This window comes from Muntiacus reevesi, chromosome 5 (genome assembly GCF_963930625.1).
Source record: "Muntiacus reevesi chromosome 5, mMunRee1.1, whole genome shotgun sequence".
In the NCBI taxonomy this organism is placed as follows: Eukaryota; Metazoa; Chordata; class Mammalia; order Artiodactyla; family Cervidae; genus Muntiacus; species Muntiacus reevesi.
In genome coordinates, this window is record NC_089253.1 from 81,773,638 (window position 1) to 81,785,747 (window position 12,110).

The window sequence follows — 12,110 nt, forward strand, 5'->3', positions numbered from 1 at the left end:
TACTGGAGTGGGTTGTCATGTCCTACTCCAACTCATGAAACTAGTGTAATGTTAAACATGTGTCAACTATTTTTGACCTACTGAAGCACATAAAACTTTCCCTAAGAGTCATGGAGATTGTTTGTTTCTGAGTCTATCACCAAACAGACTTTAGTAAAGCCTGTTAATAACCTTCTACTCATGGAACTATAGCTTGGTCTTTGAAGAATTTGATTTTTGAACGTAGTAATGTAATGAGAAGAACCAGATTGTTAATTGCACTTACTCTGAAATAAGCAAATAAAATGTCTTCATACTTTGTAACTATTACACCTGCTAGAATTGAGAAAGTGAAAGTGTTAGTCTCTCAGTCGTGTCCGACTCTTTGCCACCATGGACAGTAGCCCACCAGGCTCCTCTGTTCATAGGACTCTCCAGGCAAGAATACTGGAGTGGGTTGCCATTCTCTTCTCCAGGGGATCTTCCCAACCCAGGGACTGAACCTGGGTCTCCTGCATTGCAGGCAGGTTCTTATCATTTGAGCCATCCAAGGGCTCTAAAATTGTGAATGTTATGTCAAATGTTTTATTATTTAGATCTTACTCTGAACTCTCTTACCTGTATCATCTGAATTTGGTCTCTAAAGTCAAGCAACAGATGTGATTTTCCTTCCTTTGTTGATGATAAGATGAATGCCCCACACACTTTCAAGTTGGGGCTCTTAAGAAAGTTTGTTCATGACTTTTTCTCTAGCCTAGATACTCCTCCAGAACACCATCTCTGACTACTGAACCTCTCTTCCTGGGTGTCTTACAGGAATCTTCATCTCAACATACCTCACATTCAACTTATTCCCCTCCTCAATCTTCAGACCCTTCTCCTCCTCTGAATTCTTTCTCTTAGTGAATGACAACTCTACCTACTATTTCACCCAACCAGGATAACTCAGAGAATAGTTAATTCCCCCTCTACCTACAAATATATATTTAATGAGGTAACAAGTCCTATTTATTGCACCTTTCGAATCTCTCTGAAAATAGATATCCTTCCCATACCTTCCACTGTTCCTATATGGGGCTCCCATTGCCTGTCACCTGAACAACTACAAGTTTTCTAATAATATTTCCCCCCCGATCCAGTGTCTACCTATTTAAGTCATACTTCCAGAAGATCTGGCTATTGTCTAAAACAGAAACTGAATGATGCAGTTCCTTTCTTAAAATCCTTTTTTGGCTCCTCATAAGTCTTTAGGAAAAAGTTCCAAGTTTTCAACATGGCATAAAAGATTCTTATAGTTGATCCCAGCCTCTCAAGCTCATTTTTTTTTACTATTCTTATATATTGTCTGTAAGAGGTAGACCAAAGTCACTGTTTATTTCCTGAATATGCCTTGCACTTTTATACTTATGTGCATTTAAATCTAATGTTTCCTCTGCCTGGGCTGTTTTTTCCTCCTTTAGCCTTCATTCAAGAATCATATCCTCTGTACAATTTCTCTCAGTATCTCTCCAACTCCAAAAGAGTTGTCTTTTCTTCTTTAATTCCATGGATGTATATATGTGTTTTAATATCTTTCATAATTAGCTGAATTATTTATTTACATTCCTGACTGACTTTCCCACTAAGCTGTGAATGCCCAGGGATTAATGATATGTGTATGGCTTGTATTTTGTCCATCTTTCTATTTCTGGTACAAACTGATATTTAGTAAAAGACTCAACAGTTTGTAACAAAAATTTAGAAAGTATTTGAAAGAAAACGTAATCTTCTACAACCTTATCATCAGGGAGAACCAGTATTAACATTTCCTATGTATATAAAGCAAATGATATTTCTTCTTAAAAAATTGGATATATATTTTACTGTATAATTATCTTTTAAAAAGGAATAGTATACTGTGAATGTATTTCCAGGTCATAATATATTTTAAATCATAATACTTAAGAATTGCCTTACATTTTGTTGTATGCAATGCCCTTATATTTGTACATTGGAGTTATTTTAAATTTTTAGAGTTATAAACAATCGCATGGTGCCTATTGAGGTCTTTTGGTAAAATCACAATAATGAAATGGTCCATCAAAGCACAGGTCTTAGTGACAGGGACCAAACTCCCAGAAACTTCTGAGATCCATATCCTCTTTCTGTCTGCCCCATTGGTTCTTGGGCCTTAATATCAGGAGGAATGGAGGAATTTATATTGTTTAATTATAAACAAGGTAATGAGTGAGGAGTAAAAGAGAGTCTGAAATGAGTTGAGGAGAGGGTTTTGATGCCTTGGAGTTTAGCAGGAGTTAGTTGTATCTTCTTTGGCTTTGTTTTTGGAATAACTGCAAAATATGTGGAAGAGGTTGAGAGTGAGCAAGATTTTTAGAAGGTTTTTTACAGGTTTTGTATATACTCCAGATCTGGTGTATTTGAGAGGCTATATTAAAGATTATAATGCTTTTAACTCCCCTCAGATTACATGACAATCTTCCCTCTAAAGGATAGGCATTGCTGAAGCTGACTTTCAGAGAGAGAAGGAGGATGTTGCTTTCTTCAATTCCTCCATATTTTTAAGACTATCAGCATATATTTTTTTCGAATTGTCTTCAAGAAAAAAGTACCAACTGAGACTATCATCACCAGTGGAGGAGTGTTCTTTTCTCTTTGAATTGACAGATAGATGAATAGCTGAATGAAGAGATGTGTATGGACAGATGGACAAACAGAGTATTTTGGAACCAATAAAAAGGAAAGCAGAGCACTTTCTTGGCAGGCAGTTAACAAAACTGATCTGTCTAAAGTTATTGGTTCCATTTCATTTACTGTTCATTAGGCAGCAAATGAACTAAACTCTGAGCAAGTACGTCTGTTTTATGTAGGTGAGAACAGGGTTTATGAGGTACCTTATCTATCAGGGTAGCAAAAAATACTCAAAATGTTAGTCAGGCCTGTTAGAGAAATACAGATACATGAGTGAGATAGCTGAAAGAAAACTTGTTTGATGAGAGGAATTGGAACATAAGCAAAACTACAAAAGAAATTGAGGAAAGCTAGTCAAGTGAGATGAAAACTTGTCTCTAGCTACTGAGCAAATTCAAGATGACATCCGTGGTCACAAAGAAACTGACATCACTTCTGTTTGTTCAAGGTGCTAGAAATCAGGGTGGTAATACAGGTTTATCATACATAGGTTTTTGTGCCTGAACAGTGGAAAACAAGAGTGAAGTGAATAGAGTTTTATTTATTTTAATATTAATGAAATAAAATAATAATAGTTCTTAAGCTATTTGCATGTTTTGTCTCATCAATATTTGCATAAAGTAAAAAGTATACACTTGAACCAACTATCAGTTCAGTTCAGTTCAGTCGCTCAGTCATGTCCGACTCTTTTCAACCCCATGGACTGCAGCACACCAGGCCTCCCTGTCCATCGCCAACTCCCAGAGTTTACTCAAACTCATGTCCATTGAGTCGGTGATGCCATCCAACCATATCATCTCCAACCATCATCCCCTTCTCTTGCCTTCAATCTTTCCCAGCATCTACTATATGGAGAACTATATATAGACCTTAACCAAAAATTATGAAACATTTGATGGTTTATACATGTCTAGAATATTTATTTTAGAGAAAGTGAAAATTCCGGGTGACATTTGATTTCTATGTTTATAAAGACTAGATTGAGAACAAAACTAGTGACCTGTGAGGAAGGAAGTATGAAAAAGAAGCAGCAAAACTAGAGTTAAAAGCCTTGGGGACCTAGTCTTAGCCCGTGATGAAGAAACCAAGACCCAGAAAGGGTAAGAGTTCCTGCACTTCCAGCAGATTGCAGCCTTTCCTGTGCATTCTCCTCACTGTCTTTTGCGGCTTCTATCCAACTGAACTGAGTGAAGAGTGAGCTGTGAGGTGGAAGGACCCTAGGGAGACAGGGCAGGAAACAGTGTCTAGGGCCAGTTTGGCATCAGGTTCATTTTGAGCCTATACATTTGTGACAGATCTCACATCTATAGATGTGAGACATAATCCCTCATAGCATCAAGGTCAAGCAGTTTCAAAGGCAGTTTCATCAGTTTCATCGCCAGGCTCCTCTGTCCATGGAATTTTCCCAGCAAGAATACTGGAGTGAGTTGCCATTCCCTTCTTCAGGGAATCTTCCCAACCCAGGGATTGAACCTGCGTCTTCTGTGCCTCCTGCGTTGACAAGCAGATTCTTTACCACTGAGCCACTGGGGAAGCGCCAATTTCACCAGTAGAGGCCACTAACAACTTGAGTACTGGGGGACAGGGCATAATTAACTATGGTAATTCATGGAAAATACGTCTCCTTGACCTGATGTTTTGAACTTTACCCTTTAAATAAGCTCTTAATGGAGAATTTTGATGGGTCAGGAAAAGGAGTTGCTTGTCAGCTAAGGAGACAAAAGAAATGTTTCAATATTGCCCTAAAATACATCTTCAAAGTGTGTGCTAGAACAGTGGACACACACTAGAATAGCAGGCAACAGCTAAGGCTGCTATTCTCAATAATCCTTACAGCTGAAACTCTAAACTTCAGTCAAAAAATGAGAGATCAGTAGCTGTAACTGTCACTGAAAACTCTGATCATTTCCATCATATTTATAAACATTGAAAACAGTCACCTCAGCAGCAGCATTTCCAGATACCAAGAACCTGAATACATACACATCTTCAGGACACATGTGCAATGGTCTTTCTTTTGACTTCTCTGGATTGTCATTTAGTGAAGAAAACAAGTCTCACTCTAACATAAACTCATGTGGCAGTTTTTTACCCTTAGGTTGACTTAAGTTAGAATTGGAAAACTGTAAAACTCTTTACAAATGGCAACCCACTCCAGTATTTCTGCCTGGAGAATCTGAAGGACAGAACAGCCTAGTGGGCTATATAGTCCATGGGGTTGCAAAGAGTAAGACACGACTGAGTGACTAAACAACAACAAAACTCTTTTCAGCCTGAAAAGTAGAGATTGTCTTTTAAGTCTTCTTCTTTTTTTAAATATTAGTCCTTCACAGTATTGCATTCATTATGACTCCACTCTGAAAAACCTTGTCTTTGTTTTACTTGCCCATAATTTCTAAGAGGACGATCCTCCACTTTGTTCTGAAAGCAAACTCATGCACACAAGATATTTTAGTGTGTTTGACAGTACAAGGCACTGGGATAACCGTTATAAAAGAAAAGGGGGCAAGACCCAAAGATAAGAAAATATTTAGACTCATGAAGTTATAAAAGTTTCTATGGGGAATAAACTATGCATATCTACAAATTTGGGTGGCTCAGTGGTAAAGAATCCACCTGCTGGTGTAGGAGATGCAAGAGACACGGTTTCGATCCCTAGGTTGGGAAGATCCCCTGTAGAAGAAAGTGGCACCCCACTCCAGTAATCTTCCCTGGGAAATCCCATAGATGGAGGAGCCTGGTTGGCTGCAGTCCATTGGGTCACAAAATAGTCAGACATGATTCAGCGACTAAACAATTATCTCCTTACAATTATTACGTCTATAACTTTAACAGAATATGCAGTCTGTGATAAAGGCAAGAAAAGTCCTGTGTGCATTCACAGGAGAAGTTCCACCCCCAGGTTCCAGGAGGTAATCCTGGAAGGGATTGGGAGCAGTGTTTCACACAAGAAGTAAAATAACTAACTGAGTATAGTGATTTTTGTAAATAGATTAACATTCTTGAAAAACTGTTTTAACGTCTTTTCCCACTGTTTAATAGATAAACTTTAACCAGTTTATGACCATGGTTTACAATTTCTTTCACGTTTAGTTTCTCAAAGACCCCTTCATGGATCTATTGGTTCTTTCTGACCTCTTTGACTTAACATGTCTTCAAAGAACAGAAATCAATTGGTTAATCACAGAATCAGATGACCACTACATTAAAGCAAAGACAAATTCTTAAGAGTAATCTTTCACTAGGCAAGGTAGCACTGGTGGAAAAAATCAGTTCACTATATTATTTGGACTTCTGAGTAAAGGTTCTCGGCTCTGTTGCAATTTCCCCCTTGGGGCCCAGAGAGAGCCTTTAGTGTATCAGCCTTTAATAATCAGAGATCCTAGTCTAAGGGACTAGGATCAGTCCATGGGGAGTAAGATAAGGGGAACGGTGAAACATACACATACACACACACACACACACACAAGAAAGTAGATGGGCAAGAAAATAATTTTGTCTTTATGTATTGAATTTAACCTTCTCGAATCACTCTATGTAATCAGTAATTTTTTAAATTTCCTCAATATTCAGTCTTTCATCCATTATGAAATTTCCTTTAACTTCATATCATTAAGAAGAGTTTTTCATTCCTTTCATTCATTTATCTGTCAAATACTAAATAATGACATTAAGCAATATTAGGTGTGGTTCCAGCCATGAGAGGCTATATCCTTGTAGGAATAGATGCATAATAAATAGCTTACCTACTTACCCCAAACAAATAAAGTATATGATTTCAGGTGCTGATAGGTAACATAAAAAACAAAAACATGGAAAAGATGAGGCCAGGCAGGTAGACAGACTCAGTTCCTATAGGGCCTTTGGTAAGGAGTTTAGACTTTACTTTATTTGTAATGGAAGGTTTTAAGCAATGAATGGTAATTATCACACTAACGATTTAAAAGGTTGATTCTGACTGCTGTGTGACTGCCTATGGATAAGAGTAGAAGCTGGGAGATCATTTAGGAGGAGGCTGCAGGAGTATGGATAAAGAATGATGATGGCCCTAACTAGCATGGTAGCAATGAACAGAATTGAAATGTATTTTCAATATAGAGCCACCAAGGCTTATTGGTAGAATGAAAGAGGAATGGGGGTTTTCATAAAATGAAAAAAAAGAATCAGACATGATTCCTAAGCATGGACCTGAGCAATAAGGTGAATAGAATTCCTTTGCAGAGGAATTTTAGTTGCTTCTTAATATATGTGTATTAGTTCATGTCTTCCATTTTCTAGCACATGTATGTGTGCCCAGATAATGAAGTGGTTCGATGATGAAGAATTCAAGTGTTATTCAGGGAGAAACCTGTGGATGACACCCACATTTTTATGCCTTCCAAAATCATATATCCAATCACATATTTGTTATTTCCCCTAGCTCAGTTGACAAAGAATCCACCCACAATACAGAAGACCCCGGTTTGATTCCTGGGTAGGGAAGATCTCCTGGAGGAGGGAAAGACTACCCACTCCAGTATTCTTGGGCTTCTCTTATGGCTCAGCTGGTTAAGAAAAAAATATTCCACCTGCAATTCAGGTGATCTGGTTTCAGTCCCTGGATTGGGAAGATCTCCTGGAGAAGGGAAAGGCTACCCATTTCAGTATTCTGGCCTGGAAAATCCAGGGGTCACAAAGAGTTGGACACGACTGAGAGACATTCACTGTCACTTGGATATCTAAGAGCCATCGTAAGAGATGTCACTGCTGCCACCCTAGTCCAAGTCTTAGACAAACACAACAGCCTCTTAACTGGTCTACCTGGTCTTGAAATTTTCCCAGTTCTTCTCTATATAACAGCCTAAGGAATCTTAAAATCATGGCTTGCTTTCCTACTTAAAATCTTCCAATGGCTTTCCATTGTGTCTAGGATAAAATCTGTCTGCCTTGCACGCTAAGATCCTAGGACCTCTGGCTATTTAATTCTCCCCAGCCTCAGTGTCTACTCCTTTCCACTCTCATTCTTTGTGCCTTTCTGTCTGCTCCAAGAAAAGTGCCCAGCTCTTTATCTCCTCGTTTCTCCACAGTCCTTCATCTACCCCAAATGCTCTTTCTGTAGCCCTTCACACGATGGTCTCCTTCTCATTTTTCAGGTCATTTATCGCCTCAGAAAAGCTGTCCCGACCACACTCTATAAATGGATATCCTCAAGACCCTACAGCATTACCCTACTTGAATTTCTTTGTGTAGTGCTTAGGCCTCACTGAACTTACTTTTCTTCTCCATCGTCTTTCTCCTCCCTAAATACTCATCACTATATTCCTAATACTTAAAACAATGTTGGCACATAGCTGGCACCCAACAGGATTTTGTTGACTCCATGAATTCACATTTTATGCAAAATTTTGATAGGAATGATTGGATTGAAGCCAGGTACAAAGTATGAAGAAATGAGGACATATGTCACATGCATTGGCCAACACAGCATATGATAGTGAAGGAGGAATCCGAACAGGTTCCATCTTGAAAGCAGGACTCCATCTTGGGCTGGACTGTGGACTCTGAGCTATATGCCCAGTATCTATGGAAACGACATACCAACTGGAAAACCAGGCCTCCTTCTCACTAAAAGAATACCCTAACTATCTGTTGTAACCAAATAGAATCGTACATTCTATTATGCTTTTTGAGGCATGACCACAGGCCTATTGATAATTATCCACTGTTAACTACCTAGGCTTAAGGCATATGAATCATGGGTTAACTTTGATTTTCAGGGAATTTGGGGAGGTAGGTTTGTGCACATGCACTTAGTGTATATAAGGTTTTCACAAAAACTGGTCGGGGTCCTTGGCTAAGAGGAGACTCTCCCTTGGGCCCGCTGGTGTAATAAACTGCACTCCACTATCTGCATTGTCCTTCTGAGTGAGTTTGTTTCCCGAAACACATGGCTACAACAATAGCAAACCAGAAATGTTAGAACTGTCATCAAACTTTAGGGAAAACACAAAAAGGAAGGCAACACCCAAGTCAGAATTAGCACAAACTGTAAAAATCTATGTGTGCTACAAAATGCACTCATCTACATACAACCTAGAACAGGGTCTGGCACATCATTAGGCCCTCAGCAAATTTTCGCAGAGTAAATGAAATAAATGAATACCTATGATCTAAAAGCATGCACATGATTAAGCCAAAGGCAAAGCCAAAATGATTAAACTTTAACTAATGGGGATATTTTGATTCCAAAAGAGTTGTTCTGCTAAGGGAGGGGAGAATACAGTTTCACTGAGGCAGCCCCACGTTAAGTAGAACTAGCTTTCATACAATAACAGTGGAGGCAGAGAGGAGACACCCCGTCCCCTCTTCTTGCTAGATGTGGGGCCATCTCAGCCCATTCATCTCACCTGCTCTATGCCTCACTCCACCAACTTAGGACCAGCTCCACTGGACCAGCCAGATAGGGGGACTGAATAAGTGTTACTCCCACTTACTCAAATAACTAGTGAACATTCAATGTGATAATTCTGAATTAACTTCATGTTTCTTGTCCCTTTTATTCTTACTAGACAGTACAAACTGAGTTATTAACCAAAGTGGCAAATGTTTTTATTAAAATGACTATTTACATTAATATTTATTTTAACACATAGTCTAGTTGGGAATTAATCAAATTCTATTTGCTTTATTTTCTATTTTGAAAAATGCTGTACAGAAAAAACAAGGGAAAATGGACACCTTTGTATTTAATGGAAATAAGATAGCTCTTTTAGGAAAGAGCAAACTAAACTAACACCACATTTTAAAAAGGTGTATTTAAATATCAGAAAAGTTTCAAAAGAAAGTGAACAATCCTTATAAGTGATTAATAATATTAAGATAAGTGAAATAGGTGAGGAAGATTAGAGGTATAATATCTTTATATGACAACAAAGGTGGTCAAAAAGTAGAAACTAACAGTTGTAATATAAATAAGCATCGCAGATGTAACGTAATTAACGCCACTGTATGTTGTATATAAAAGTTGTTAAGAGAGTAAATCCTTATAGTTCCCATTACAAGGAAAAAATATGTTTTCTTTTTCTGCTATTTTATATCTGTCTGCAATGAGAAGTATTCACTAAACTTATTGTGGGAATCATCTTATAATGTATGTAAGTGAAATCATTATGCTGTACACTTGAAACTTATGGAGTGCTCTATGTCAATAATACCGCAGTAAAATTGATAGAAAAAATATTAATAAAAGCAATTAATCTCTGATAAAAAAGCAAAAAAGTAATGATCATATAATACCACTACCAGGAATAATATATCCAAATAGATTCTTACCAAGCCACCACCAATGACAGCTATATTTTTCCTTTGAATATCAGAAGAATCCATCACTGCTGAAGTGTTTTTCATAGCTGTTGCAGCTCTTGTCACAGAGAAAACTCTCTCCTATACGCTGACTTCCCTCGGACGGTCTTTGCCTGAAGCCCTACATTTGTGAGCCAGCAACAGCATTTGAGCAGGGCTGTTTTTCCTTGAACTTAGAAGGTAGAATTTAACCCATTAGTTGCCGGAAGGACAATCAGCTAAACTTTAGGAAAAAGGGAATTCGTTGCAATAGCTAAATTTTGAAAAATCCAGCCACGTGAAGACTGAACACTCTCCTATGTGTAAGACAGAATTTTTAAAGCACAAGTTTTGTGGCTTTTCTTCTTCCTTTTTTATAGCATGTATTCTTAGTTTCATTTTCAACCATGACTAACCCATGAATGAAACTTCCCTGATCTGGTGTCCCAGAGTATGACGTGGTTTCCCAATTGTTCTGTGGATTATTCTTGTTATTAAGACTGGTCAGGAATTTTACCTAAAGGATTGTCTTTAACAGACTCTACCACGGAAAACATTTTTCATACTCTGAATATTCTCCTGAGCAAGATTTTGAATTACAAAACTGACAATACTTCCTTTTTTGTATCAAATGCTAGAAACGTTAGAATGTAATTTGTGTATTAATCCTAGGGGAAATGGTTAATATTATGCTTTTTGTAAATTCATTCATTGCTTCATACTGTCTCTTCAGTTCTTTGTTTTCTTTCGCTCCGTTTTAAATGTATATTTTAAATTTCTGTGCATATTTTTGAATTGGAGGGTTTTTTAAAAAAACAGAACATGACAGGTAAAATAAAGTAAGAATGCAAATGAAGATGCTGCTTAACTTCCTGGTGAGAGCAGGGAGACTTCAGACTGGTTTTTCTCTGATGAGGAACTAGAGTTCAACATCATTTGATAGTGACCTCTTGTGGATAAGTATAATCAGTATTGTTGTTAGGAATTTTTTTTTCTTTTTTTTTTTTTTTAGGAATTTTTATTTATTTATTTAGAATAGTTAATGAGCTTCCCACATGAGAGTGGTAAAGAATCCGCCTGCAATGCAGGAGATATAGAAAATAGGAGTTTGATCCCTGGGTTGGGAAGATCCCCTAGAGTAGGAAATGGCAACCCACTCCAGTATTCTTGCCTGGAAAATGACATCAACAGAGGACCCAGGCAGGATACAGTCCATGGGGTTGCAAAGAGTGGCAGGATAGAGTCCATGGGTCACAAAGAGTGAGACATGACTGAGCACACACACACACACACACAGAGTACAGCTAATACATTTACATGGTGTGAAATACAAAAAGTACAAAAGGGTATACAATGAATAGGCGTTTTTCTTCTAATCTTGTCCCTTGGCCACCTATTTCTCCTGAGATAACCACTGTTTTTTATTCCCTCTTCTTTTATGAACACCAGCTTTCTCTCTCTGTCTCTCTCTCCCTCCCTCATACCTCCTTCCTTTTTTTCATAAATAGTAGCCAATTTTATATACTTTTCCACACTCCAGGTTTTCATTTGCAACATAAACTCAAGAATTATTTAATGTCAGTTTACAGAGAGCCGTTTCATGTTTTTTAACATTGTGGAATATAACACCAAAAACTAAAGCACGTAAAACCCAAGTATACAGTCCAATAACTTATTGTAAAGCAAGTACTCATGTATTTACCACTCAGACTATGAAAAAAAAAAAATTGCCAGGGCCCCAAAAGTCTACACATGTCCATTGCCAAAAGTCTCTTCACAGAGGTAATCGCCATTCATACAAGCAACCTTATAATCCTTTGGTTTTGGACTTCCCTGGTGGTTCAGAGGTTAAGAATCTGCCTGCCATGCAGGGGACAAGGGTTCAATCCCCGGTCCGGGAAGATTCCACATGCCTCAGGGCAACTAAGCCCATGTACCACAGCTACTGAGTCTGCACTCTAGAGCCCACTAGCCGCAACTACTGAGGCCACACGCTGCAACTACTGAAGCCTGCACGCCCTAGAGCCTGTGCTCTGCAATAGGAGAAGCCACCGCAATGAGAAGCATGTACACGGCAACTGGAAAGTAGCCCCTGCTCACTGCAACTAGAGAAAAGTCCGTGC

At 38.2% G+C, this 12,110-nt stretch overlaps 1 protein-coding gene across 1 annotated transcript in view; it reads right to left on the minus strand.

The window, feature by feature from the left end:
- The window catches only part of KMO (kynurenine 3-monooxygenase), a 65,057-nt gene extending 54,717 nt beyond the window's left edge, over positions 1-10,340 (minus strand). The window contains 1 exon segment of the mRNA XM_065935647.1: positions 9,979-10,340. Coding sequence (XP_065791719.1) covers positions 9,979-10,053 — 75 coding nt within the window. The 5' untranslated portion in view covers positions 10,054-10,340.
- Positions 10,341-12,110: the final 1,770 nt, after the last annotated feature.